General features: G+C 43.9%; 1 protein-coding gene across 4 annotated transcripts in view; it reads left to right on the top strand.

Moving 5' to 3' along the window:
- The window catches only part of SPNS2 (SPNS lysolipid transporter 2, sphingosine-1-phosphate), a 136,143-nt gene that overhangs the window by 31,141 nt on the left and 78,336 nt on the right, over positions 1-26,666 (top strand). For all 4 annotated transcript variants that reach the window (XR_010825793.1, XR_007164853.2, XM_066979816.1 and 1 more), the window contains exon 2: positions 4,431-4,496. Coding sequence is in view for 2 of the 4 variants with exons in the window: in XM_066979816.1 (XP_066835917.1) it covers positions 4,431-4,496 (66 nt within the window). In the remaining 2 variants the exon portion in view is untranslated. The remainder of the gene's footprint in view (positions 1-4,430; positions 4,497-26,666) is intronic.

The following is a 26,666-nucleotide window of genomic DNA, read 5'->3' as shown; positions in this document are numbered from 1 at the left end:
TTTCTAGGTCAGGAGTTTCTTGCATGCCAGCGTGAACAGATCTTAGGAAATCCTTGTTTTGATTTGTCATGTTGCTGGGTTTGTTTTGTTTGTCTGTTTTTCTCCTAATTCTGCAATGTTATTTCAAAATCAAAGAGGGCTGTTTCATCAATGGACACTGTCATGTCCTGCAACGGTGGAAATGAGTTTTGCAGAAGGCAGGTCTGTGTGTATGTCCTGAGGAAGCTCCTGTCGATGTTTTCGAGTAGGACATCACCACTCATTTAGCAACACCTAAGCAGCAGCCCTGCTTCTTTTGCATGCAAGACAGGGAATGCTTTCATGGCAGTCCAAAGAAGGTGGTACCACACTTCAGTTCTTGACTTGCGAGTTCTGTAGCAGTGGGAATTTATCTTGTGGTACAAATATCAGCAGGGCTACCACTGTGTTGTTCTGCAGCTGAGTATTTAAATAGGGTCCAAATTGTGAAGCCTGCATTTAATAGCTAGTGGGTGGCTGAGCTGTAGCCAGCTCGTTTGAAGCTTAGGGATGTGTGTGTGAACTGCAGTCACACCTTGGGGTTGCAGAGAAGATATAATCACAGAGACCTCAGAATAAACTTCTCCCCACCTAATCTTTTCACATGTCTCTGAACAGACAGGTGTGTGCACCACTCCTCTGTCTGCTTAATGCATTATTTGAAGCAGGTTGAATATGGCTGCAGGCAAGAAGGAGAGCCTGATGGTAACGAGGTGGCTTGTGTCTAATGGCTAGGAGGCCAGGGCTTGGCCATCCCTGCCCGGCTGCCTTCACCTGAGGGAGCTGGCCCTGGAACCAGGGAGCATCACCTGGGAAGGAAAACGCCTCAGTAAGAAGAGGCAGGTGCAGCAGGGAATGGAGGAAAAATACTTGTTGATACAGTCTGCTCTCTTTGGGAGCCAAGAGAGTGAGACTGGGTTCTCCTCTGTGTTCTTTGAGGCTTCCCCAAAGAGACGTGTGAGGCTAGGGCTGCACCGGGGCAAGGAGAGGGTGCTGGGGTCACGTGCGAGTGTGTCAGTGCCCAGCTGCATCCTGGGGATAGTGGTGTGCTGGTTCTTTTCAGGCATATAGCTTTTCCCCATCAAAAGACACCTTTTTAAATGTTTGTGCTTTTTTCCATAAGTATACTGGCCAGTGGTATTGCAGCACACAAGCAGTGTTTAAAGAACATGCATTTGAGTTACCGAGGCAAGTCTCGGTGAGCCAAAACCTGTAGCCTTGGTCCCGTAGCTTCGCACTCCATGCACAGCCTCACTCTGTGTTTGCACCTTCCTTGGAAGCAGTTTGAAATCAAAGGGGGATGTTTTGTTTTTGGTGAGTGGAAAACAGGGCTCTCCCAAGGGAAGCTATAATGCATTTTGCTTTGAAATTGTGATCTCAATGTGGCTGAGCATATGAACACTTACGTACCATGGCAACTCTTTATTCATGTGTAAAGGTTAGGTGAGGAGCCCATGTTTCATTTAAATATAAAGGGTATCCAAGGCACTCTTCACATTGGTTCTGCTACAGAGTAGTTCTGTAAATGATGGGTAACACAAGAAACGTCTGTACTAAGGTGACCTTCTGTTCAGAGCAGCTTTTTACCCCATAGCAGATTACCGTCAAGTCCTGCAGCTTTTCGTTTGTTGTAGGTCTGGCCAGTAGACAAAGTGTATCCTGACATGAGCTTGCCTCATGCGTGATCAGCACCACCCACCTCCATGACTGCAGCCCGACCTGAGCACTTCCAGGAAAATTCTTCTTTCCTGAAGCATTTCCTCTAAATCAGAGGTAACCTAGGCCATTAAATGTGGGCCTGCATTCCTCCAAGTTGGGTCTTTCATACTCACTGTTTGTGAAATGACCACTATAGAACAGGAGGCAACAGCACTCTGGATCCTGTACTGGGCCCTAGAAGCCCTCTGACACTGTGGGTGGATGAAGTCAGCCACAATCCTCTTCCCCATTTACTTGACGTTCCCTCCCTATCTAAGACTCCACACCCAACGACCTTTTATCCTCCAAATTGCTCTTAAAAGTCCTCTTCATGGCCAGTGCCCACAAAAATCCCACGTGTCTTTGTCAGGTGCTCAGACACCAGAGCAGGCCCTTACTGGGGCCTAGTAACCTACCTAGTAACCTAGATAGGGCTGAAGGAGCTAAACCCACAGACAGTTGTAGTCATCGCTCTGGGTTTCCCATCCTGTCTCAGTGCCCATCTCGATCAGCACTCCAGGTCAGGTGCTGCCTGGGTTTCATCTCTCCAAGCTCCACATCAGCATTAATAATGTCTGGTTCAGCTGGCGGGGTACTTTGGGAAGTTGGCACCGTGTTTCCTGTGTCTTTGTTCAGTCCTGAGAATGCCAAGTGTGGTTGAGGAAATAATAGGTGATAGCCCTAGTGTGTGCCATGTAATCAGACAGACATCTCAAATGGCTCTCAGCCTCGCCGAGAGGCTGTCTCGAGGAGAGTGGTGCCTGCTGTTAGCTGCTCATGGCTGTTTCCAGGTCTTCCAGACATGTAAGCATGAACTTCAATCCAAGCAGAGCCTTGTCAGCCGCACGTGGCGGCTTCCCTTTCTTGGGTTGCATCAGGAGCTGTGAGACACCCGGCAGCACATCTCCAGGAGCGACACCATCGCCGTCTGGAGCCTGGATCCAGCTGCCTCTGCCTTCCCATCATCTTGAAGCAGAAGGGAAAGTCAAAAGCTCTATCATTTTACTGTATTCTCCCCTGGTCTATCATTGCTTAATTGTATCCCTGAGCTTTATTAAAGTTTGGGGTGAGTCATTGCCATGCTGAGGTGAAAACAGAGCTGAGCGAATTTAGGAGGAGCGTCTTCCCATGTGCTGAGCAGGAGAACTCCCACAGCAGAGAGAAACTCCTATCACTCCATAGGTGTGTTGCATCATCTGCTTGCTCCTGCCTCTAATTTAATGCCCTAAATCCCATATCAAAACACCTGGAGTCCAAAGAGAATATAAAATAGACTTGGAAGAGGAAATTCATGCCAATTAGACATGCAGATCTCTCTTAATCACCTGAGATCTTCTTCCAAGCTCATGCAGGCCTTGTAATTGTGGTGCTATGTTGTTCTGCTGCATTGCCTATCCACAGAACCCACTTCCTTCTCCACCGTCGGAGTAAAGTTATAAGCATAAGCCAGGGTGGCTGCACTTCAGTGCCCTAATTGTGTTTCCTTTATGGCTACAGTAGTTGAAGCTCGTGAGGTACGTTGGAGAAAAGCACTATAGAACTGCAAAGCCATTGTCACAGCATAGGGAATTTCTTTGGGATGAACAGAAAGACCTCTGCCTCGCTGTGTAGGCATCGTTACAGCCCCTTGCACTTGCTGTTCTGGTTTGGGATGCAAGTCCAAAAGAATTCTTCTTTCTGAGGCTATGGTTCCTATCACCTCCCAGGCTGCTCCTCCTGGTACCTTTTCTGGGTTTCGTGTGCCTATTTGGCATTCTGGCATGGCTGGGAATATGCTGCTGTAGGCAGGGCAGGCACCTCAGGGTGGTGGAGGCAGCTCTGGACGTGTGTGTGTGTTCTGATAGGAGCTTCTGTGTTCTGATCACTCACCAGAGCAGGAGCACAGCATCACAAAGTAACTGGGACTGGAAGGGACCTCTGCAACTAATCTAGTCCAACCTCTCTACTCAAACCATTCTTTGTAGTTCCTTTAACCTCTTAGGTTTAAATAATTAATCGGTCACTTACCCACCTTTATTAAGTTATTTCAAGTATGTTTTATAAATATGTTTTGGAAATGAGTCGTGCCCCATCCCACCCTGAGTGAGTTAAATGTGAAAACTCCCATCATTGCTCTCCTCTTGTAAAAACTTTTTTGATTTAAGTCTCCTTTTGTTATAACTTTTCCTGTTAAAACTTTTCCTGGATTCAGTGGTTTTTGTTGTTGTTGTTGTTTGTTTGTTTGTTTGTTTTTTTGAGCCATTTGAAGCACCTAAGGTGCAGAATCATATTTCTCTATGTTTCTATGAAATAACAAAGGTAAGGGATCTTGGATTCTGCAGTGGTATTGTTGAAGGAAAGAATAAAAGAAACAACAACAGAAACCAACAAAACAAATAAAAAACACCAAAAATAGACAAACAACAAAACCCCAAACCAAACCAAAAAGCTCTGATCTTATTTAAGAACAAAGGAAAGACCAGCTTGTCATGCACAAGGATTCCATTCCCAAACTCCTGGCATGATGTTATATCTGCTGAGCTCTCTTGTTACTGCAGTAGCTTAAAACTATTGAGCGAGCATGTATAGAAAAGAAGCCAATGTGCAAACTTTAGATTTTGTATGCCTAAAGGACTCGAATTTGAGGCTTTGCTTATGCTTCACAAAGTGTTTGAGATGTATGCTTTTCAAGGGCTGTGAAGGTACTTAGTTTCTGCTCTCTGTTTTCCTTGCAGGTGTGTTACTAGACATCCAGCAGCACTTTGGAGTCAAAGACAGTGGGGCTGGCTTACTACAGACAGGTAAGAGTATTTGTTTTCTTGCTGGTTTGGTAACCTTGCTCATCTCAGAAGGTTGCTTTCAGATTTCTTCACTTAAGGTCTTTGGCATGTTTGCTGCGAAATGCACTCTTACGAGGAAGAGGAATGAGGATGTGGTTGGGGGTTGTTTTTTGGGGGGGGCGTTGTTTTGTTTTGCTGGTGGGCAAGAGGTCAGGGCTCAATGAGTGCAGAATGAGCCAAGAACAAAGGAACGTAATGATGTTATTTATGACAAATTCAAATAAGAGATGGCTACCTAGATCAGAAAGCTCATGATAGCCCAACAGCAGGATCCTGTTGTTCTTGCTCAACAGAGGTCAGTAGTAAGTATGAGGTGTGATGCCCTTCATGTGTTCTACAGAGAATCTGCTGAATGTACAGTAATTGGGAGTGCAGTGTGACACAAAAATGTAAAACACATCAGGACAAACACCTGAGGATGAAAACTGCAGGAAGTGCTGACAATCATTGCATTCATGCTACCTCATTGATTAAAAATACCCCTATGATTTTGGTGACATTACCATCAGACATTTCTCTCCCTGTATTTAAGGAAGAAAGATTATTGAAATTCTGATGTCTGTCCTTTTAATGTTGCAGACATCTGCAGACAGAGCTGTACAACCCCAGGAAAAACCCAGCTTTTCTGGCCTGTGGTCCAGAGGTGGTTTAAAGGAGTGGTTTTGTCAAGGACTAGAGATGATGACATTGAGTAGCAGTCTCATGCAGTTATGACAGCACATTTGATCTGATGGAGAGTTGAAAGGACTAGCCAGACAGCAAATGCAGTATTTTAAGGAGAGGAACAGTCTGGTTTGGAAGCTACTGACAGAATTATTAGTTGGAGTTGTAGAATTGTGATGCTGTGGTTGCCCTGCCATTGTCCTCTGCCTGAGGAAACCGCACTGGAACAATTGTATCTCTGAAAAAGTTAGAATTTGATTAGGGTTAAAAGTAGTGGGGCAGAAAGATGTTTTTCCAATCCATTTTTTCACAGTGGTTACCAAATGCCCGCCAGGATCTTGTGCATGAAACCCTAGCCAACAAAAAGGTGTATAAAATGATTCACTCTTCATGATCACACTAGAGGTGAGAATGTTCTGGTGCTCCATCAGTTGGCCATTGATTTCAGGCTATTGGAATCACTGCAACGTCTCCTCCGTGTTATTTTCTGGAGCTCATATCATAGCAGGTTCCTCATCTGTGGTTAGACCTTCTTGGTAATGTTGCAATACAAATGATTAATAATAGTCCATAGTAGGGCTTAAAAAATCCTCTCCTTATGGGACAGCAGAGTCCAACTAAGCTGGTGTGTGCAGCACGTGTCCAGAACAGAAGGCCTGAGCTTTACAAGCGTAACTGATTATAAGTAGCATCAATCAGTTACGCCCAAAGTGGCACTGGGTGTCTGTCAGGCTCTTTTCTACAGCAATTATTTGTTTTTATTTATTGTGCTCAGAGGAACGGATCCTCAATGTATCATTAGACATGAAGTGCCTTCAACAAAATATTCTGGTGGAAAATGACACTTGCCAAAGCCCATATATAATCTTCATTCCTCTCAGTGGATGAAATCCCTCTGCAGATGATTTACTGACAGCAAGCAAGAGCTAACCTCCAGCGGGGCATTCCATTTGTTAATTGCAAGATGTGTTATTTATTTCTCTAGCAAACGTACAGGGCATCTGAAAACAGCATCACCGAGATATTGCAAGAGTGCTGCTGAGTGTGTCATGATTTTTGTAACCAATAAATATTGCTTTAAGAAAAGCAACATTTTCTCTTGTTTTTTGCTGATCTGAAAACTGAGGGCTTGACTTTGCCCCTGCTCTGTAGATACTAATGTATTAATCACAATGCCATCACAATCCAAGGAAAAGACTGCTCACAAAATAATGCACCATTTCACGTAAGTGAGGTTAGGGGCACATAACTGAAAACTTATTAAATGTATTACTTCAGCTTAACAAATTTCTGCCTGGCAGCTGGCCTATGACCCATGTAACCTTAACCCTGGCAGAATAAAACACGCTGGCTTAAACCGCTGTAAACACTATCTAAAATCTTGCGACTGTTCTCCAAGTCTGACCTCTCTAAGTGTGCAGACTGAGGGAAATGGATGCAGAGTGTAAAAGTGTTTGGCCAAGGTTGTAAAGGAAGCCTGCAGTTGAGCTGGGACCAGGACTGAAGTCTCCCAGACCTCTGCCTTAACCTTGAACAGTTCCTTTCCAAACAGAGAGTCAGAAATATCATCTTACTCCCAGGAGACGGTCCTGCTAACTAATTGAGTGATATGAGACGAAAGACTGCTCATCCTGAATATGTCCTCTGAATAAAGAGTAGATTAGTCTTCAGGTTGTTAATCCTGCATCTCAATGAGTCCTAAATTAATTTACAATGTTAATGAGGGGGAGTGAAATGTGGTATTCACTGTTAGTTCATATCATTCATCAAACAGGCTTTAAAAAATAATAAAGAAAATCCTTTTAACTGAGAAAAAACAAGGCTGCTCACAGTGCTTTAGGAAGAGATGGTGAAGAAAACTCAAACAGCAAGGGGAAAAGAAATCCACCAAAGGCAGTGTATCACCTTGCAGTCATACCATAACCCATTCTTTGCAGGCACAGCCGGTCTCGTAGCTCCCTCACTCCGAACATTCAAAAGCCAATTCATGCACTCTCAGCTTCTGCTGCTCTCTGGAAAGCAAAGGTGACTCTTTCTTAGGAATTGCCAAGACAGAATTTGAATTTTCATCTTGTTTTATATTAATCCCAAGATACAAGATATTTGCCTAGGAGATATAATGAAAACTGCTATGGGGAAACTGTAACTCCCTGCACAGCAAAATTGCAGGGACGCTCCAGCCTCATCCATAATGGAAAGGAGCAGAATGTGGTAGCCTCTGTAGCAAGGATCCTGTGACAGCAAAGGACACACTGACAGATGTATCACAATTGCTGCTTGCTCAGTAGCATTGTAGAGTAACAGGCGTATAACTATGTTGATTTCAGAGCCTCAATTATGCCTTAATGATACTAAAATTCTTCCCTTTTAAAGCACTACATGCGCACAGTTATATAAATAATAGTTAAGTGCACTTAATGGTCCTACAGGTCAGCATCCAAGCTTAATTGTTTCCTTTCCTTTCTTACTGGTTGCCTTTCCCAGATGGAGAAAGGATAATCTTGACTGATCTCAAAAGGTGATGAAGCATCTCCTTGCCCACTTGAGTACGGGCAGCAATTTGGACTTGCCAAAACTAGAGTCCTCTTAAAACACAAAAACTGGGATTATGGGGAACAGACTTACCAAACTGCTTCAAAATAGTGTTATTTATATCACATTTGCTTCCATATGCAGTTAGACCACAGGAACATTGCCCACTACTGCATTGTTTTTCACTGAATTTTCTTTCCCTTCTTTCTTCATTTTTTGTGCTTTATTGCTCTGCCTGCTTTCCTTGCCCTTGAGTTTATTTTGCTTTTGCATTTCTTGCCAGTGTCTACTTAGCAGACCAGAGCTCTAATAATAATAGTGCCTGGCTGTCAGTACAGTTTGTCTTCTGTATATCTCAGGATTTTTTTATATAGGAGGGAAAATGAGGCTTGCCCTTTTCTACAGATGGAAACCAAGAAAGCCAGATGGGAGAAATGTCCTGCCCAAAGTCACACAGCAGGCCTGAGGCAGAGCCAGAATGAGAACTGCAGTCCAGTTCCTGGACACAGCACTCAGCCAGGGCAGTGGTTAGACCCAGAGCTTTGGTCCTTGTTAACGGCACCTTAATCTCCTAGCCTAGGCAGCTCAGGCTCTGGGGAAGGCACAATAAACAGTGGGGACTTCTGCAAGCAGAAGCTGTGAGCCATCAAATGGAAGTTATGGCAAGGATTTTGTTGAAATTCAGAGGGGTTGTTGTCAGGAAGAGCATAGGGATGTCATTAGAGCAAATCCTGGTAACCAGAAGTTTGTACCGCCAGATCAGAAGCAAGGAAATGTAAGGCAGTAGAGATCTGGAAGGGAACTGCGGCTCTGAAAGAACTTGTCTCTGCACACAAGGAGGAGATGGGCACTTCCTTGAATGCCTTTCAGCCCCTCGTTTTCCCAGGAAGCCTAGGTACTTTCTTAAGTCTCGTTGTGGGCTGATTTTTCTTGTAAGGATCAATTGCAACTAAAACTTCTGTTCATTTGAAAAGTGAAACTTTTACCCGCCGGAGTTGCCCTACCTTTTGAGCTAACCTAGCCTTGCAATAGGTTGCAACCTTACAAGGCTGTTAGCAGCTCCAGCGTGCTGTGATTGTATCAAGCAGGCTAAGGGCCTGTGAAGTGGGTGGGAGACTTGACATAGGGGAGTGCATACGGGAATGATGAGATAAACCAGACTCACTAGATGGAAGGTTTTTCTTTCAACTGCCTTTGACTCCCATCTTGTCATTGGCTTGTGATGACAGTCGATACTGCTCTGACATTTTTGATGTATTCCAAACAAAGACCACTGCCTCTGGATGAGATGCTAACCTTGAATATGTGTATATTACATGATCTGTAGGTGCCCCATGTTTCTTTCCTATTCTACCATCTGCTTCCACCTGAATAGATGCTGTCTTGTTTCCCATGCCTGCTGTGCATAACTCAGTCAAATCTTCATCTTTCACTTCTTCCTGCACATGCTATCTGTTCTTCTTGCCTTGCTAGAGCAGAGGAACTAATCTTTTGGACACCTCCCTGTTTTCTATTTAAAATTCACAAGCTTTCATTTTGAGTGAATGTCTTCTCCACATCACAAGGAGAGCACTCCCCAAGGCCTGGTATCGCAGGTGTCCCGTGCTATTGCAAGCCAGAAGATGAGGCAGAAAGCTTTGTAGCTGCTCTTCTTGATTCATGACTGCAAATGGTTGGGACCATCATGCCCTACCCAGAGAAGGTCATACCTCTGTCATCTCTTTCCCCAGCCATGCTGAACATCCTTACATCCAGGTTACCCCGCTGGGGCTCTGGAGCTCTGAATGCCAGGACAGGATGGATCTCTCTTTGTGCCGAGAGCAGATCCTCAAAGTCATATAAACAATGAGTAAAGCCTCTTTCCCCACTTCACTCTCTCTGTTTGATTTTGTGTAATTTTTTCAGAACTTCTCCAACATTTTGTATATTGGTAATACAGGGATTAGGGCAGTTCGTATAGAACAGCTCGGGTTTAAGCAATAAAGATGAAAAAGGAGGGCTGTATGTTCACACAATGTGCCCCAATTAATGTTTGTGAGAAGGGTAGCAGGGACAGCCCCTGCCCAAATTTATCCTATTTTAGTGTTGAGTTATGAAAAAGTTCTTCGTTTGGAGCATGGTAGGTGCTGAAATAGGATCCACTAAAAGAGTGAATACAGAATCTGGCAGACTAGAGACTGTGGTTCAGATCCACATGGACTGAAACACCGTCTGCTTTCCAGGAAACAGACTCTACTGGAGTATGTTTCAATGTGATCTAGCAGAAGATTCAGCTGCCTTCTTCCTTTAAGCCGGTTTTTAATTTACCAAGGTACGGTGACCTGAGATAGACCAGAGCCTGATTATTGCCCGCATAAGTCCTTTACACGTTCCGGCAGGCCTTTTGTCCTGTGTGCTAGGATGGTGTCCGACACGCCAAGAAGTCTGGGCAGTCTGAAGGTCTGATTCATGAAGCAGTTAAGCCTATTTGGAAATCCCTCTGCAATCAAGAATGAAAGTATTTTCTTGAATCAGTGAGCAGGTTATGGGAAAATGTGTTTGTGCCCTAGCCCAGTCCCCTGTACATTGAGGACCGGGCTATAAAAATGCTGCTTACAATGTGAGCTATCACTAGACAGCCCTATATTGCAAAGTAAATAATCTTTGCTGGGGGGAGAAGGACAGGGAGGGGAAGATGTCCTTGGCTGCTGCTAACAGGAGGTAAATGCTTGAGCCAGGGTTGCACTTTGTCTTTTTATTTTATCTTTTTATTGTACGTGTCAGCAAGTGAGTGCAGGCTCCTAGAACAGGGGAACTCTCCAGACTGGCTTGTCTTCATTAACGTCTTGATTTTATGGTGCTACATGGCCGCTAACACAACATAACAATTCATTTCCCCGTCCCGCCTTCCTGCTTTGCAGAAGGAAGGTTTGCCCTAACTGTTGGCCTTTCAGCCAGGGCAGGTACTTCGGCTGGTGTTGCAAGAGACGCTTGCACTTGTGCTGCCTGTGGCGTGCCTGTTCTTTAAGGAGATACTGGCCTATTTCCCCTTAGGCTGTAGTTCCAGCACCTCTTGCCAAAGCTGTGTTCATTTCTGTAATTTATTATAAGTCTGAGGGGAGAGATTTCCCACAGATTTTAGAGAAGTAGTTATCATTCCACCCAAATTTCTCATAGTTTTTAACATAGCCTGCTCATCTCCCCCTGAATGTGTTCCTCAAACCTCAGAATTTCATTCAGGCTCTTCATACTGGAAGAAGGATTTTTTGTTGGGATTGTGTAGTGCTTTTAACCAACCTCCTCTTAATACCAGCTCTGCAACCTCATATAGCAGGCTTCTGCAAGGTATTACGTGTATTGTACCCAAATAGTTCAGAAGGGCTAGACTTGCTGCCTTTTGTTATTTACATTAACACTGCTTTTGGACTTCTGAAAGGAGATGAGCATTTGAATTATCTTAAAGTTTTCGGTTGTTTTTTTCCCTGCTGTTATTAGGCATCTAGTGGCTACCAGTTGCTGAAAGAGAGAGGTGTGTACTTGTATTCAAGACTTCACATTTGGCTTACTTTTTATCCTTCCCCTTTGTGATGACACTAAAAGCTTTTGTGAGTAAGTGGACAACCTGCTGAGCTTTAATGCATGCTTTTCATTGAGTCTGTGAGTCTGATCTTCAAATATGGTGAGCAGAGGATTGTTTCTGTGTAATCTAAACCAGAAGGAGCTCTGTATTCCCTCTTTACCCTGATCTGGATCTGTGCATACAGTTGCTACTGATTCCCATTGAGCCCAATGTAAAGGTACGTGTTTGCCCAGAGGGGAAGATTTTTTGTCTTGACTTGGAAGGAAGGAGGACATAAGTCTTCTATGAACTCAGGGTAAGAAAATAGACCTAACCTTTACAGTGCGTTCTGTATATTTACCGTGCTTCATCTCAGGGGAGCTGTGAATGTTTTTCACTCTTAAAAGATTTATTTTAGGATTGTTTTGGTTTTGTGTTGTTCCTCGCACACATCTGAAGAACTCTCATTTTCTTCGAATGCAAACCTAGAGCTCTGCAGGGCAGCAAGTTCTGTGTTGTGAAAAATGTAAGCAGTTATGTTCATACAGGGGTCTCAGATTGGGTGATAAAGAGGTCAGGCTTGGCCTGTGCCTGCTGGGAGATTTCCAAGCTAATTTAGTGTACTTGGAAGCGTTGTCGGAGGAGGTGTTTGATTTGAAAAGAGATCATTTGGATAAACCAAATAGTTTTGACCCAGTGTGAAGGAGCTCTGGAGCACCGGAGGTACCATCTTGCTATGAAGCAAAGTGCACTGCTGTTTAGTATTTGTAACACAGCAGGCACCTCACAGTCTCTGGAAGTATTGGGGCATTTCTGTACTGGGGGAATGAAATATTAGGGTTCTGGACCAAACCTTGTCGTTTTATTTCTCTGATGTCCTGTCTTGAGTTCCAGGTGATCTGATCATTTGGCTTTTCCTCCAAACTAATGGTTCTCAAAATTTTGGGGCTGTGTACCAGACCACTGTACGTCCTTACAATCAGATTTTTATAGTGAATTTATAGTAACTTTTCCTGTATGCTGATAGAAGGTTGTATAGCAAAGACCAATTTTCTCTTTAAATTATGCAGGGAACCTGCTTTCAGAGGGGAAATATTACTGACCACAGTCATTGCTTATCCCAGTTTGACATCAGTTCTCACAAAAAATCTGAGTGTACATAAACATTTTTGGCTGAACGCTCTCTTCAGTTGTTTTCAAGTTTTAGTCAGATGACTGTGAATGGTGTAGGTTCTTAACAATCAAATATCAGAGGAAAAATAACCAGTTATTTGTTGGGGTGAATGGTGGAAGGAGGTGTTCACACACACTGATGTTCTTTGCTGCTGCAAGCAGGGAAATGTCTTCATTTTCAGCAGGAAGAATGCTTCCTGATAATGTTCAGTCCTGATCTTTTTATTTCCCCCACTCAGTTACACATCAAGTTATTCTGAATTTAAAATTTAGACAGATTTAACCATTTCCTTTAGCAATTTTCATGCATTAATGTTCACAACAACAGGAATTATTTTGCATATGCTCTTGCTGCATCATTCTCCTTGCTCTTGGTAGATGCGCTGGACTGGAGATGAGGCGATTCTGATTTATGCTGTTGTGGGATAGCAGGGTTGAGCTGAGAACATTAATAGTAGCATAATCTTCCTGCAAAGAGTTGCCTTAAATAAATAAGAAGTTGCAATAGCTTTAACTTTTTTGAGATACATTAAGTAATTTTAAGTGGATGGTTACAATAAATTACTATTAAGGTAGGCTTGGAAGTGATTTAGGGAGGTGATACAGATGAAGTAGTTTGATTTCTTTTCACAGTTCTCCAGTGAAACATGCTCCGAGTTATTTGTTACTGGCTTTTTCCTTGCCTCTGCTCACCCTGTATTTGAGGGGTCCTGATGAGGTTTGGGGGGTTAGCTGTCAGCTCCATGCTTCCGTATTCAGCACGCTGTAGTTTTTCCAACCTACCTGGCCATATAAATAACATTAAAAGTGCCTGAGTTCTCTTGGCCACGCCTTTTGAGCACTAGAAATCATTGGCAAAGTCTGACAAAGAGAAGTGCTATTTCATGGGAGCCTTTGTGACTAAACAGAGTCATGTAAAGAAGATGGGTGAGTTAAAGAAAAAAAAAAGTATTTTTTTTCTTACTCTGGAATGCGCAGGGTGCTTTTAGAGATCCATGTGTCATGAAACTAAGTTGCATTCAATTTAAGCATCCGGGCTGTTTTTAAAAGCAGTCTCCTATTTTACAGGTGTGGTTTGGGATATATAAATGCTTACCTAATTGTGACTGCAAATCAAAGTAGTTAAGTGGCACAAATAGCACCAGCAAAATTGCTCCCAGGGTAAATTGCAAGCTCAAAATTAGTGACTGAGTTGAGGATCCTTTAAAAACACGATACTAAAAATAGATATTAGTTCAGAAGTGCTGATGTAAAGAGTTGTTATGGTGAGAACCATGCAAGTGTTTGACTAGATAAATCCACCTCCTTCATCAATCTTCTTGAAGGTAAAACTGCAGAACAGGAACATGAAAATGTCACATCAATTTTTCTTTTTTCTTTCCTTCCCCCCCCCCCCCCATTTTTAAATTGACATCTTCCACCAGCAATATGCTGCCCGTATGACATCCCCGCTGCAGGAGTTCACAAGAGCACTGCTAAAATGTATAAATCTAATGCACTGCTCTGTTGCTCCAGCTCACGGTGCAGAATTTAAGGTATCAGCTCTGCAGCAGCTTTTGCTTAGTCATGTGGGCTTGGAATGATGATCCATCTCTAAGGGTCATTATTTTATTTTATTTTGCATTTTTTTGTAAAAATGATGAAATCTTCTCATAAAGAAGCCTACTTCTTCAGGATGTTTAGCTTCACAAATACCTGCCGTGCCCTGTCGAAATACCAGCCTTGCAAGTTGGCTGCTGTGCTGAAGGTGCTGGAGGTTTGTTGGCTGCAGGGGGGCTGTAAAAAGCACAGAAAATCGAATGCAAGATCCTGTACTGGATTCAGCATCCTGTACGTGGGCTGTTTGGGAGCTTCTTTTCTCTCTTCTTGTCTTGTTGAATGATCTGCTGTACTTTCAGTTTAGCAGTAACACATGCCAGATATTTTAGACGTGGATACAATCAGTGGAACCTTGTAGAAAAATAATTGCAGTGAGCTGAAGTCTGCAGCAACCGCTGCACTGGTGATCTCTGGCAGTGTTTCAGGCTTCCCTTTTCCATAGAGGTGGTTTGACATTTCAGTGTCTGGCCACAGAAATAAGGAGATTTCATGGGGAGGCTGTGTACCTTTTTGAGGGAGCCTTGCCTTTGTGTAAGGATACATCCTAAGAAAGCCTGGGGTCCTGGTGACGGCTAGAACACTTTTCCCTGTTTAACACACACGGTGACTTTTGCAACCTGTGCCAACAAAAGTGGTGGAAAATATAATTCTTTTCCTGGGTCTTCGAAGTGTGTGACTAATGGTTTGTGTGGACATTTTGACTTACTAATAGGAATTGCAGCACTGCAAAAGTCCTGTTTGGTATCTCTACATCTCTAGATCTCTAGATCTTTGGCTACAGCCAGAGTTGGCCCTAAATCTCTTTTTTTTTTTTTTTTTTTTTTTTTGCATTCCTACATAACAGCTGTCCCCAGAAATGCTACACTTAAAACCCTAAGTTCAGTTTGCTTTGGATTCTGAGCTGTACCACCTGAGCTGACACCCTGGCCTGTAAATCCTGTTCAGATAGTTTCTTTTTGTCGCTACAGGCAGATGTGAGAGTAAGAAGAAACAGTAGGATCTACTAACTTTTCCAGGATTGTCCTTCAGTTCTCAGGGAATTATTATTTGCTTGATATGAGAATAGGGAGTTATATGGAGGAAAAGTGGATTCTTTTGATAGGTTGTCGTGGTTCACGTACAAAGAGACTTGGCTGCGTATTGCTTACTCGATTCTATGTGTACCCTGTGTATGGGGGGTGTTCAGGCTTGGTTATGTGAAGTGAAGCAGAGTTCAGCACCCTCTGCAAACAGGACCTTCCAGCACCTCACAAGATCACCGAGGCTAAATCCGCAACCGTGTGTTTACCCTGCTGGTGGTGAATTGTGCTCCATCAGGTGTGGGTCTGCTACTGTGGGTCTGGTGTCAGCAGCCCGGAGATGCAGGGGTTTCATTTCTGTTTTTCCCACCCAGAGCCTTCAGTTACTTACAGCTGTGTGCTAGCTGGATTGAAACCCATGGATGTAATAATACTGCAAATTATTAGCAAATATGATACAAAAGTGTGTGTGTGGAGGGGGCAAAGCAAAGCAAAAACATTAAAAAGAAAGGTCTCTTGAAAAAACAGGAGAGAGATAACAGATTTTCCTGAAAAGCAGGTTGTCCAAAGTTGTCCTTGTTCTCTGAGGATGTTTTATGGCAGCAAAGGTGATAATACAGGATATTATACAATGAATGTTGAATTTTCACTAAAAGCTCCCCAGTGAGATATTTCAATCATCTGCTAATGTTATACCTCCCAGTTGCTTGGACAATGCAGTATATGACACTGAGCTGCAAAAATATTTGCATTTTGTATAAAAGGTGTTAGTTTTACTCGTTTGGACTTAGTGAGATTGGTCTTTATGGGTTCTTAGTCCAGAAACTAGGCTCCTATGTCTAATCACCAGGTAAATAAACTGCTGGCAACACCAGAGCAAGTTTTCCCCCAAGACTCAGTTTTTGGCTGTATAGGACTGCTAGTAGGAAGCGTATCTGTCATCCTGGGAAGTTGATGATGGTGTGGTGTCTAGGGAAGGGAATGGAGCAAGTGCTGAACTCAGACTGACTTTAGATGGGCCACCAGTCAGTCATCACTCTCACCCGCTACATATTTAGGCCTGATTGAAATGGTCTTTTTTAATATGTTAACAATCCCTGGATTCACCAAATATTGCCTTTCCTTTTTCCATTAATGTAACTGATGAAGCATAAAGGCATTGCATTTGCAAACCTTGCGCATTGCAGTATTTATTTCAATGAGTTGTTTTCTACTAGTACTCATTCTGCCAGAAATATACTAGTGAGAATAAATGTAAAAGCAGAGATTATTTAAAACAGGAACCCAGTCATGCACTGGCTATTGAAACAACTATTAACCTTGGGTTCTTTTATAGAGGTCATCTTCTTTTATCCAGGGATGCACCTTCGGTTGCCAAGCTCGCTCCTGGATCTGCATTTCGGCTTGCTATTGGAGTGTTTGTACAAGTCAGGGATACCTTGGAAATTCTTCTGGGTAATAATCTTAGAAATAACAACTGTCAGACAGATCCCCAGTGCAGGCTCCACTGTAGTTATGATTCTTTTCCTTTTGCAAACCATGGTGAATTAAAACATTGGGAACAATGTCAGTATTTGAACAATTTCCTTAAAGAGGTTTATCGCTTTCTGAAGGCCACTCAGAAAGACGTACTCTTTGCCTAAATTGCTGTTTATAAAAGCAAGAGTCAAGAGCATTTCCAAATGATGCCAGCCAAAACGAATCAATGAATAATTTCTGTGGAATCGCAGTGGCCACGTGGAGGGCCGAGAGGGGCTTCCTTCCATGCTCCCGCTCGCTGTCAGGTGAAGACTGCTTCAACGCATAGGTGTTTGTCTGCAGCCTGCTGGTTTTTCAGCTCTGTTTTCCTGCTGTCAATATGTAATTGCAAATTGCAGTCAATAACAACATTTCTTTCTATTTACTTGGCAGTACAAACGCCTACTGAAATGTTGCTGCCGTTTGGCAAAGCAGGTGTGTAAGCCCGTGGCCCTGTACCTGGCAGAGAGGTGCCGAGGTGCAGGTGGGCACGAAGTGGGGATGGAGTCGGACACCAAGTCGGAAGCGTTCACAACCCCTCTGCTGTGCTCAGGCCACAGGTGCTCGAACGGTGATGGTGGCCGCTCTGCGCTGTGCTGGCTGCACAAAGCTGCGTGAGGTGGGACGTTGTAGGGTCCTCTGTATGTTGTAGGGTCCTCCAGATGTCATAGGGTCCTCCTCCAAACTTCTCTGGCTTGCCCCTGTGTCTTGTTAGACCTTGGGTTTGAGTGGGTGCCTGGAAAGCCCGTCTCTTTTGGTTAGGAGAAGAATAGGTGGAGTTACGTGATGTGCTTTCACAGAAAGGGAAAGCAGCATGGTACCAGTTGGGAGTCTGAAGCCTTCTTTTTGGCCAATGTTTTATCCTCCTCTATGGTACATCCAGCCTCCTCCCAGACCCCCACGGTGCTGTAATGGCTCGGCGTTGCCTTTCCTGGCCCTCGCAGCTATTGCTGGATCCGTTCTGACCAGACGCGCAGCGTCTGTGACTGCAAGTGTAGTGACTGGGGAAACAACACAAATAAGAAGCAGTTCAGGGTACAGGATAAGTGAGAGCACAAATGGTTCCTTCCTTGCCTTTTTAGAGAATTCGTGACTCATAATGAAACTAGACAGCGAGTTCATTTACACAGGCGACTCTCTTGGCCAACGTGTCTGGCCCAATTCGGTCAGCTGCCTCTTTGTGCATACATTTTGCCTTCACATGCCTGCTCCTCACTTCCCCCTTAGGGGACAAGTTTTAAAGATAATCTGCATTATTCATTTGCTCATTCTTAAAAACGGGGGAGTGTAAAAGCACGTGAAGGCAGGTTGTGTGTTTCATCTTTTCCTCATAATGCAGAAGCAGTCGGCACAGGTCAGTTTGCTGGGAACCACTCTGCAAACTCACTGGCGAGCAGTTAGCTCGTGGAAATGAAAGCCACCAGGATTGTTGATAGGGCCGGAGCTTTAAAGACCAGATCTTCATGTGGATAACAGACTGTAATAATAATCTAAATTAATTCTTGGGAGGGAGAGAAATCCTGAAGCCTGAGGGCTTAAACCAGCCTCTGAGTAATTCAGCTGCCTGCGTAGGGATTTTCTGTACTTTCCTCGGAAGGATCTGCTCGCTGTCACTGTCGCAGACAGGATACCAGATTACACGGCTTTCTGATCAGTTGCCATTGTTCTTGTGTTTTTATGAAGTGGTCTCCTGAGGTTACGTGAAAGGTCCTTTATTGGGGGATTTGCTATTCTGTGTGCAGTGGCAGTGCCTTGGGCAGAACGATGGACACTGCTGTTAGGGAGGAATTGGGAGATTCCATCGAGAGAGGCTCCTCTCCCCACTGCTGCTTTAAAATGAAACCCAGCCAGCACTACAGAAAGTTCCTCTGTAAAGGGAAAGCAGTTTTGGGTGGTAGCTTACATAGCAAGAGCTGTCATTGAGCTAGATGCTACTGTATTTCACATCTTTTCTGTACTTTCCTGCCATCTCAGAAAAAAAGCAGGAGCAGGACACTATACCGAAATTCCCTCTGAAATCAGCAAGCAGTGTTTTAGAAGTAAGGGTTTGGAGGGCGGTGCTAAGAAATGTATGTGCTTCCTCCACAAATCTGTCTGTGTGAAGCACCAAATCCCCTGGGAGAGGGGAAATTTGGAGGAAAAACTTTGAGAGAAGTAAAACCATCCCAGGCTGCTTGCTGGATTAACACCCAGCAAAAGCAGCTACCCACAGCTGCTTTTATATCCATATTGTCTGTAGATTTTGGCATGTGCCTATTCCACAGTGATTTCTATTCCTACAAAAAGTGAATTAGCGTAAAGCTGCACGTGGTGAAATTTTAAGAGCAGTACCTCATGGCAGTGCTGTGTACACTTTAGAACCAGGTAGTGAATAAAAATCAGCTATTTCAGATGTTCTCTTGAAGCTCTTGTGATAAGGGGTAATATTTTCACCCTTTAAAATTCAGTTTAATCTGGCAAATATTTGCCTTCCACCAGATAACTCGAGGCAGATAGTGTAAGACCAGGGTGAAGTTGGTCTGTTTAGAAAGATCTGTACAGATCTCCATGAAGGAAGTTGGCTACTATACAGAGATGAATCACCATTTTCTCCCTGTAGACTGATACTTTTCTTAGTTATTGAGGTTATATTGCTTTTAAAGGATACGATTTTCCTGATCTGCCAAAAGCACTCTTGAAGATGTATACGGCTTGAATTGGAAAGGTAACAATTCTGCAGGAGAGCCACGTGAAAGGAGTTTGCTGCCAAACTCTGGCACACTTTTATTTGCATGTGTACAAACACACGTTGTGACTATGAGCCCTTGTCCTTCCTTGTCCCGACATCCGTGCTCTGCTCCTGCACTTTAGCAGGATCTGGAGTGCACTGGAGCAAGGTTTAATTTCATCCTTTTATCCTGACCAGAGTAGAAAATGTTTGTAAATGAGGCTGTCAGTGCCGAGCTAGTTGATAGCCAATTACCTAATTAAAATGAGAGTAGAGCCGTTTTCCTTTCCAAACCAGGAGCATGCACTTTGGCAAGCCCACTGTAGATGCTACAGCGGCTCCCTAAAGAACTGCAATAACAATAAAGAAAATCAATCCGTCCCGCCGGCTGCCCGGGGGGAATGTGTCCTCCCCACGCATGGAGCAGTGTGGGTCTGCAGGGCTTTGATGTGGGGCTGTCTCCTGCCGCTCTCAGCATCCCCTCGCTTCCCACCGGCATCGCCCTCAGGGCTGGCAGCTGGAAGATGCCCCGTGAGCCTGCAGCCGTGCTGGAAGGCGATGGCTGAGGGGCTGCTTCTCGCTGGGACTGCTCGCAGAAAGAGCAGCCAGGCAGCACATCCCTTGCCCTGCCTTGGAGCTGGAATTGACTCACCTGATCTGTGCCCCAGCTGCTCGTACAGCCTGCTGTGAGGGATGCGTTTGGTCACTACAGGGATTCCCCAGCTTTGTAAATACAACCAGCAGCTATTAGGAGCTCCTATGAAGAGGTTAGCAAGGCACTGGTACTGCGGAATAGTCATTTATTTGTGAATTTCCTTTTACAAACAAACCCAAACAAACCTGAAGCCTGACGAAAGCTCTGGGATAAGAATATATCGGATGAACATTTTTTTTTAGCAAGTTTCCATGAGTGCCATGGCATGAGAAGCTCCTGATTCCATGCTGAAGAGAAGGGGAAGCACTTCCTATGGTATTGTTTTTCATAGGAAGCTGCTGCTGTTGGTAAATTACACGTAGCAAAGAATTTATTAGTAATACACTGAACTATTAATGCATCTCCCCTCCTGTTCTTTCATTGCTCCAAAGAGGAGGTTTTGAGATTGATTTCTCTTTGAGACAGAATGACTCCTATTGAGCACCAGTTAATGATTTGAAATTAAAATGTTCATTGAAGAGGCATGTAGGATTAGTCTGGTCTGGTGGCAAGAAGAGATGGGAAACCCCATTTTAGGATGAAAACACTCTCAAATTGGAAACAAGGACCATTGTTATACCAGATAAGAATGATACACCATTCTGTTAAGAGAATAACAGATTTGAAGTATTTTTCTTGCTAGTTAAATCTGATTCATGGCACTCAGCACAAATTTCAGGGATCAAGGGATTTAGATTATTCTACATTATCAGCTTTGGGCTGTCATTTCGTGGTGTGTTTAAGTACACGCTGTGGTTGAAAAGGCTTCATGGGCAGAGGTGCACACAACTGTTCCTGCCCTAAGGAACTCTTCCTGCCCTAAGGTTAGTTTTCCATCCTCAGCAGCTCCCCAGTTTTGCTCTCTTGATGGCCACATGAGCTCAGGGACTGGCGCAAGAGAAAGGAATAGAATAAAGTAAAGATCCTTTGATTTTGTGGTCATTTAAATGCTTTTCTCTGGATCTCTTTAGCCCTGCGCCCTGGCTCCAGGGACTTCACCCTGCCCTCATCCCTGCCAGAGGTTCAGCTGGGTTTGGAGCTCTCCGATGGACAGCATGTGTGCAGCACATCCTGAAAAACTGCATAGAAAGGGAAAAACATATCTCCTTTCAAATGCGGTCTTCTTCCTGAATGCTAGGAGTGATGGCTGGCAGTTTCTGTACCAGCAGCTAAGATCGTTTTATGTGTGTTTCAGTCATGTTGAGGCAAAACCAATCTTGTAGAAGTGTCGCTCGTAACGTTGCAGTGCTGCAAAGCTATTGACCAGCTCCGTACCTCTGGGATCTCCTGTCTAGTTCGGGATTGACCAGAACAAAAAACAAATCCGTCCTAATTGGCTAGCTAAGTTAATGAGGTTTTCCTGCCACTGATTGCTCAGTGGCAAAAACCAACCCTGTGTCACGCATTGCATGGGCACCAACGTGCAGCCAGGAACGGGTGATGTCCTCTGGCACTCCACCGTGTGAACCTGCAACGCTCTCAAACAGCAGAGCCAGTCAAGTCAAATGGAGAGGAAACTTCCAGGGTACAAAGCTCCTGTCGACTGGCCAGGTGCTGCGTTATTTCACCCTGAGAGTGTGTGTGAGGGCAAGGACTAAGTAATTCGTAGGTTTAGAAACATAACTTTGTGAGCCACATTCAAGCTTTTACAAGTAATTCTAGGAGCAATTCAGTAACATGTTAATAAACCATTACCTAATCAAGCTGGCAGAAATGATGCAGATGCAATTATGTCTTTTCATTTTTAAATTTTATTTTTATTTAGAGTAACATGGGAATAGTCCAGACCAAAGGTCCTTTTAGTATATTATTCAGCCTTCCATTGTGATCAGTAGCACATGTATAAGAAAAAAAAAAACAGAAAAAAAATAAACAAGACAGGATCATGGTGATAGTTCCCTGGTATACGTTATCCACTGGATAGTTGAGGACTTTGTAAACAGGGGGATTATCTTTAGTAGCCCTCAGATTGGACTTTTTCTAATCCTGTTTTGAAATAACACAAACTTTGAGCTGCTGTGATAACATCCCAGTGTTTAGTTAAGTTCTGTGCATAAAGTGTCTCCTTTTGATTTGAATTTTGCAGCTGCCACTTGGTCAGTCTTCTAAAGACAAGGTGTTTCAGGTTTGCCCTTTTCCATAGCATTCATGGTGCCAGACCTCTTCTGTAGCCCCCATGAGTTGTCTGTTTCCCAGTATGTTTCATGTTTTACTGTGAAAGGATCTGTTTTGTCCTCTTGACAGTTTTCTGATACTCTCTACGTTCTCCCAGTAATAACCCTTTTCCCAGTAATAATCCCTTATGTTTTAGGGATGCAGTAAACTTACAGATATTAGAATGTGTTTACTGGCAAAGAGGCTCTGATCTGTGGTGCACTGGGGATTCGTAAGCAGCTACATCGAAACAAAAAACTCAGCTCTAATGTCCACTGAATCAAGTGGGAGTCCTTCCATCGACTTTGTTTAGGAGTCTAAATCAAACTGCACTAAAAGCTTTTTGCAGAAATACATCTCCAAGTGGAAGCGGATATAAAACAAAAGTGGCCTTGACTTATTTAATCATTCATTTCCATACTGTAAGAAATGCAAAATCAGAGTTTAAACAGACAGAGAAGCTAATTTTCTGGGTTCTGCTGCTAAGTGTCAGCAATGTTATGTTGTTTTAGGCAATAGCTTTGCATACTTTTGTATGGCACTGCCATGGAAAGCAGACTCTGCCATAGCCTCCTGTTCCTGGCCCCTCTTTTAGGCCACCATGTAGTGAACCAGACTGTGGAACTGACCCAAATGTGAAGATATTTTTGAAGGGGAGAGTCTGCTGGAGAGGCACGGTGGTGTCTGCTCTTCACATGTTCTCACATGCAAGTTTTAATCCCCCAATCAAACATACTACATAGCCCCAGGGGAAAAAACAAACAAGCAAACAAACAAAAAAACTGCTACCAAACACTTTTTATTTCATTCCAAAGCGTGTTCCTTGCTGTTGGCTATCTGCTGGACTCCCAGAAGCAGCTCACTGTGGGGTTAGGCCAGTGTCAGCACAAGGAAATCAGTGGACTTATGCCAGAACCCTTCCTTTCGATTGCTGCCTGCAGCATTGTATTAGGAAGCACATCTCTAGTAACACAGTAGCTGGTTTATTGATGTTCAGGTTGCCCAAATCCCTTTAAAACAGTGGTAATGTAATCACTGTAATTCCCAAAGTGAGAAGCAGAAGGTGGGTTTGGTTTTCTCTTTTTCCTTTTTTTCTTTTTAAATTGCATTGCCTGTATAGAGCTGTTCAAAATTTAATCTAGTAGCAAGTTAGCTCCTGCATGAAGTAAATTTGCTGGACATCCAGAGAGACTGAACAGCACAGTAAAATGCAAGCTTTTCCTTTTCCGTTTTAGATCTTGGTGTTATACCACACTCAGCTTCCAATTCACAGCCGTGTTTTCCTTGCCTCCACAGCACTGATTGCCTGATCAGAACCCCAAGACTGATTCCAAACATGGTTTGAGACATTTTAGCCTCTTTGCAAGGCCCAGGTGAAAGGAGGATCATTACCAGCATTTAGGGAGCGCTGGTGTGCTTTGGGCTGTAGACTTGAGGCCCGCAGACATGATGTTGTTAACATACCAGCTTAGGCCAGCCTACAGAAAGCAGGCTGGAGCCACCGTGTTTGCTTGAGGTTTCTGTGGCAGGCAGTGTATGTTATAGCAAGGCTCATGTTCTCTGCAGTGCCTTGTACCTGGTCATTTCTGTGTTCCTGGCTCGTCTACAAGCAGTAATATTGCTGGCTGCAGGCGTATGCCAGCCTCAAACCTTTGGTGACAGTGACAATCAGGGTCAGCAGCCGGCAGCTCGGCTGTCACAACCACCTCTCACTGCTGCTGATCAGACTTTCCTTTGTCCTCTGAACAGCTCTTGAAGTCGGCTCTTTGGAAGAGCAGAATGACAGTATTCACATCTTACAGGTACTTGCAGAAGGATTTTCCGAGTGAATGTTCAGTGTTTTGATTTTTGATTTGTAGCTGAATGATGTCGTCTGAAGCCCACTTGTGAGAATCTGCAGGCCGTGCCCGTCTGTGGGCCGCAGCACTCCTCTGTAAGCGTGGTTTCCATTTTTAGGCCTCACTTTCATTAGAGCTCTTTCTTGTAGCTGTTGTCTTGGCTTTGGGGACTGAAGAGGGATACAATTCTATCCCTAAGCAGCAGTGCAGAGTGAAATATCGCTCACAGCCATACATCACACACTCGCCCAGTATGGACCAGTGGTATACTGTGCTGTGCGTGGCAGATCTGACAGCTCTGACTTACACCTGACCGCTTGGCTGTGGTTGCTCTTTGCCAAGCACAGCTTCTCTCAAAGCTCTGGGGTTATTTGCGTGTTATTGGACTGGTCTTCTGGTTATTCTTGTCTGGTTTTCTGTTTCCAAGGAGTGGATTTCCCTGCAATTCCCCCTGAAGCAATTATTCCTGTTGGCTGAGGGGAACAAAGCAAGTCTTCAGGATATCCTTTGCTGGGAATATAAGGGCTAACTCTCGGAAGAGTCTGGGTTCTTCAGTGAGGCGAAGGGGGGGAATTACCAGTATCGAGTCCTTCCCTGGGCGGCATCTCGTCTGATGTTGAGACAGACGAGGACTTGCCAGGAAAGCTGTGTTCAGGCCTTGTCTGTCTTTACAGGCGCGTTGTTGTAACTGGGTTCTGACCCTGTCACAGCAAAGGGAACCGAGCGGCATCATACAGCAGCCGTCTTCTCGATGTAAACACGTATGTCGACACTGTGTGTGTATATCTTCACCCTAAACACGTCACTTATATTTTGTGTCAGTTTGCTTTAAGGAAAAACTGGCGCCTCATGGTGCAACATGCTCCCCATGGAGAAGAAAGGATATCTTGAAGCTTGAATACTGATGAGTGGCATCTGCAGTGAGGGAAACACAATCTAAAGGGTCCTGCCAAACAGGGAGATACTAGAGAAATGCAAACAGTGTGAGTAATCAGGTTCACAGCTTTTAAAGCACTGCTTTTGTTCTCATTAATGTGCTGAGGATACGAGCACACAAGGGTTGGCATTTATGAAATTCTCTGTTTGATCTCGTACTTCGTTCTGTTCTGGGGGAGCTTTCCTGGCCATGTCAAAACAAACATTTGTACCTAAGTCCAATTGATGTGGTGTGTTCCCATGCCTTTTTTTTTTTTTTAATGCTCCTGGGTTTGATGCTGTTAGTATATCACAGCTTTGCACAACATACGGAACTGATGGTGTGTTTCAAAGCTCCTTACACTTGTCAGAAACTTCTAGTCTGCACGATAGTCTGGAACCCAGTGATCTTGTGTTTTGCACTTGGCAAGATGCAGTAACGTGATCCATCTGTTGGCTGTTGAATCAGAAATGAAGTAAAACAAAATCCGTGCAGAGGGTGATATGCAACATACCTACAGTAAAGTTTGTGATAATGAGGATTTGGAGGCTAAAGTTCTGCGCAAACAATTGTATTGTAAGAATTCATCATCCATCAAAGGAAGAATGTTTTAAATCATGTTGCTGAGATTTCCCAGGGCCTTGGATTGCCCTGTAGTCAGACATCTCTTTTCCCTTGATCACATCACCATGTTGTGTCTAAGCTCTCAGGTTCAATGATAAGCCGTGCCAAAGGATCTTTGTTCTTTCTTGGCTCATATGGTGCTGTAAGAAAAAAATCACTCTTAATTGTGATAGTAGACTTTCAAAAATACCTTTAGCATAGATAAGGTCCTGTAAACAGGACACTGCTGAAGCTGGAAGACGCACATGGGTTTGAGATTTCTGTAGTTCATCTTGGGCAGGTCCCTTTTCCTGTGTCTTAATTTCCTTACCCCTGAAGTAGGAATTAATGATATTTAACTTCCTTTCTAAATTGTCCCAAGCCTCACTGTGATTAAATGTGCTGTGTATGTGCTGAGGAGTATTATTATAGCATAAAGCTATTATGAAAATGAAAACAATCAAAGAGGCACTGGAAAAACATGTCTTTGAGACAGTGGGGCTGGTTGGGCTCTTGGAAGAGCCTTATTCTTCTGCAGGCAGATGTCAGCGGATACCAACAGCAGCTTGAATAACACGAGCCCAAGTCCCTGGTGTAGAAATGGCTCCAACAAATCCCAGCGGAGCAGCGTCTCATGCAGAAAGAGCAGGATTGTGCTTGAACACACCCGTAAATTATCCCATCCGAGTGAGCTGGGTGTTCTGGTATTCTCATTGTTTGGAAATTTGTTGTTGGGAGAATATTAACAACCTCGCAGCACATAGTTCTCTGCTGTGTCTAGGTGGATTGCCAGTCCCTTGAGGCAGGGGCTGTCTGGGTTTGCCTTCCACACAGCCAAACACATTGTCAGCACTCAATTAGATGTGGATATATGGTTTCGTGCTGACTCAGAGCTCAAAGATTGCCACTATTTTTTTCTTGTTGAGCATCCCTGCTTAGAGCGAGTGAGCTATTTTTACCGGAACCTTTCTAACATTTTTCCTGATAGGAAAAAATAAATCCTGCATGCTTGAAGTCAAAACCAAAAGAAGGATCTTTTCCTGGAGGTGTCTGTAATGTTCTCAGCCTTCCAGGATAGGAGAAATGCAGTCCCTGCGGGTGTCAGTATCAATGCCTCTCTTCCCTCAGGGTTACACTACGTGGGTGACCTGGGGGCAGGAGAGCCCCCCTCTGAGAC

This window comes from Anser cygnoides, chromosome 18 (assembly GCF_040182565.1).
Source record: "Anser cygnoides isolate HZ-2024a breed goose chromosome 18, Taihu_goose_T2T_genome, whole genome shotgun sequence".
NCBI classification, from domain to species: domain Eukaryota; kingdom Metazoa; phylum Chordata; class Aves; order Anseriformes; family Anatidae; genus Anser; species Anser cygnoides.
This window is presented reverse-complemented; position numbering and strand designations above follow the sequence as displayed.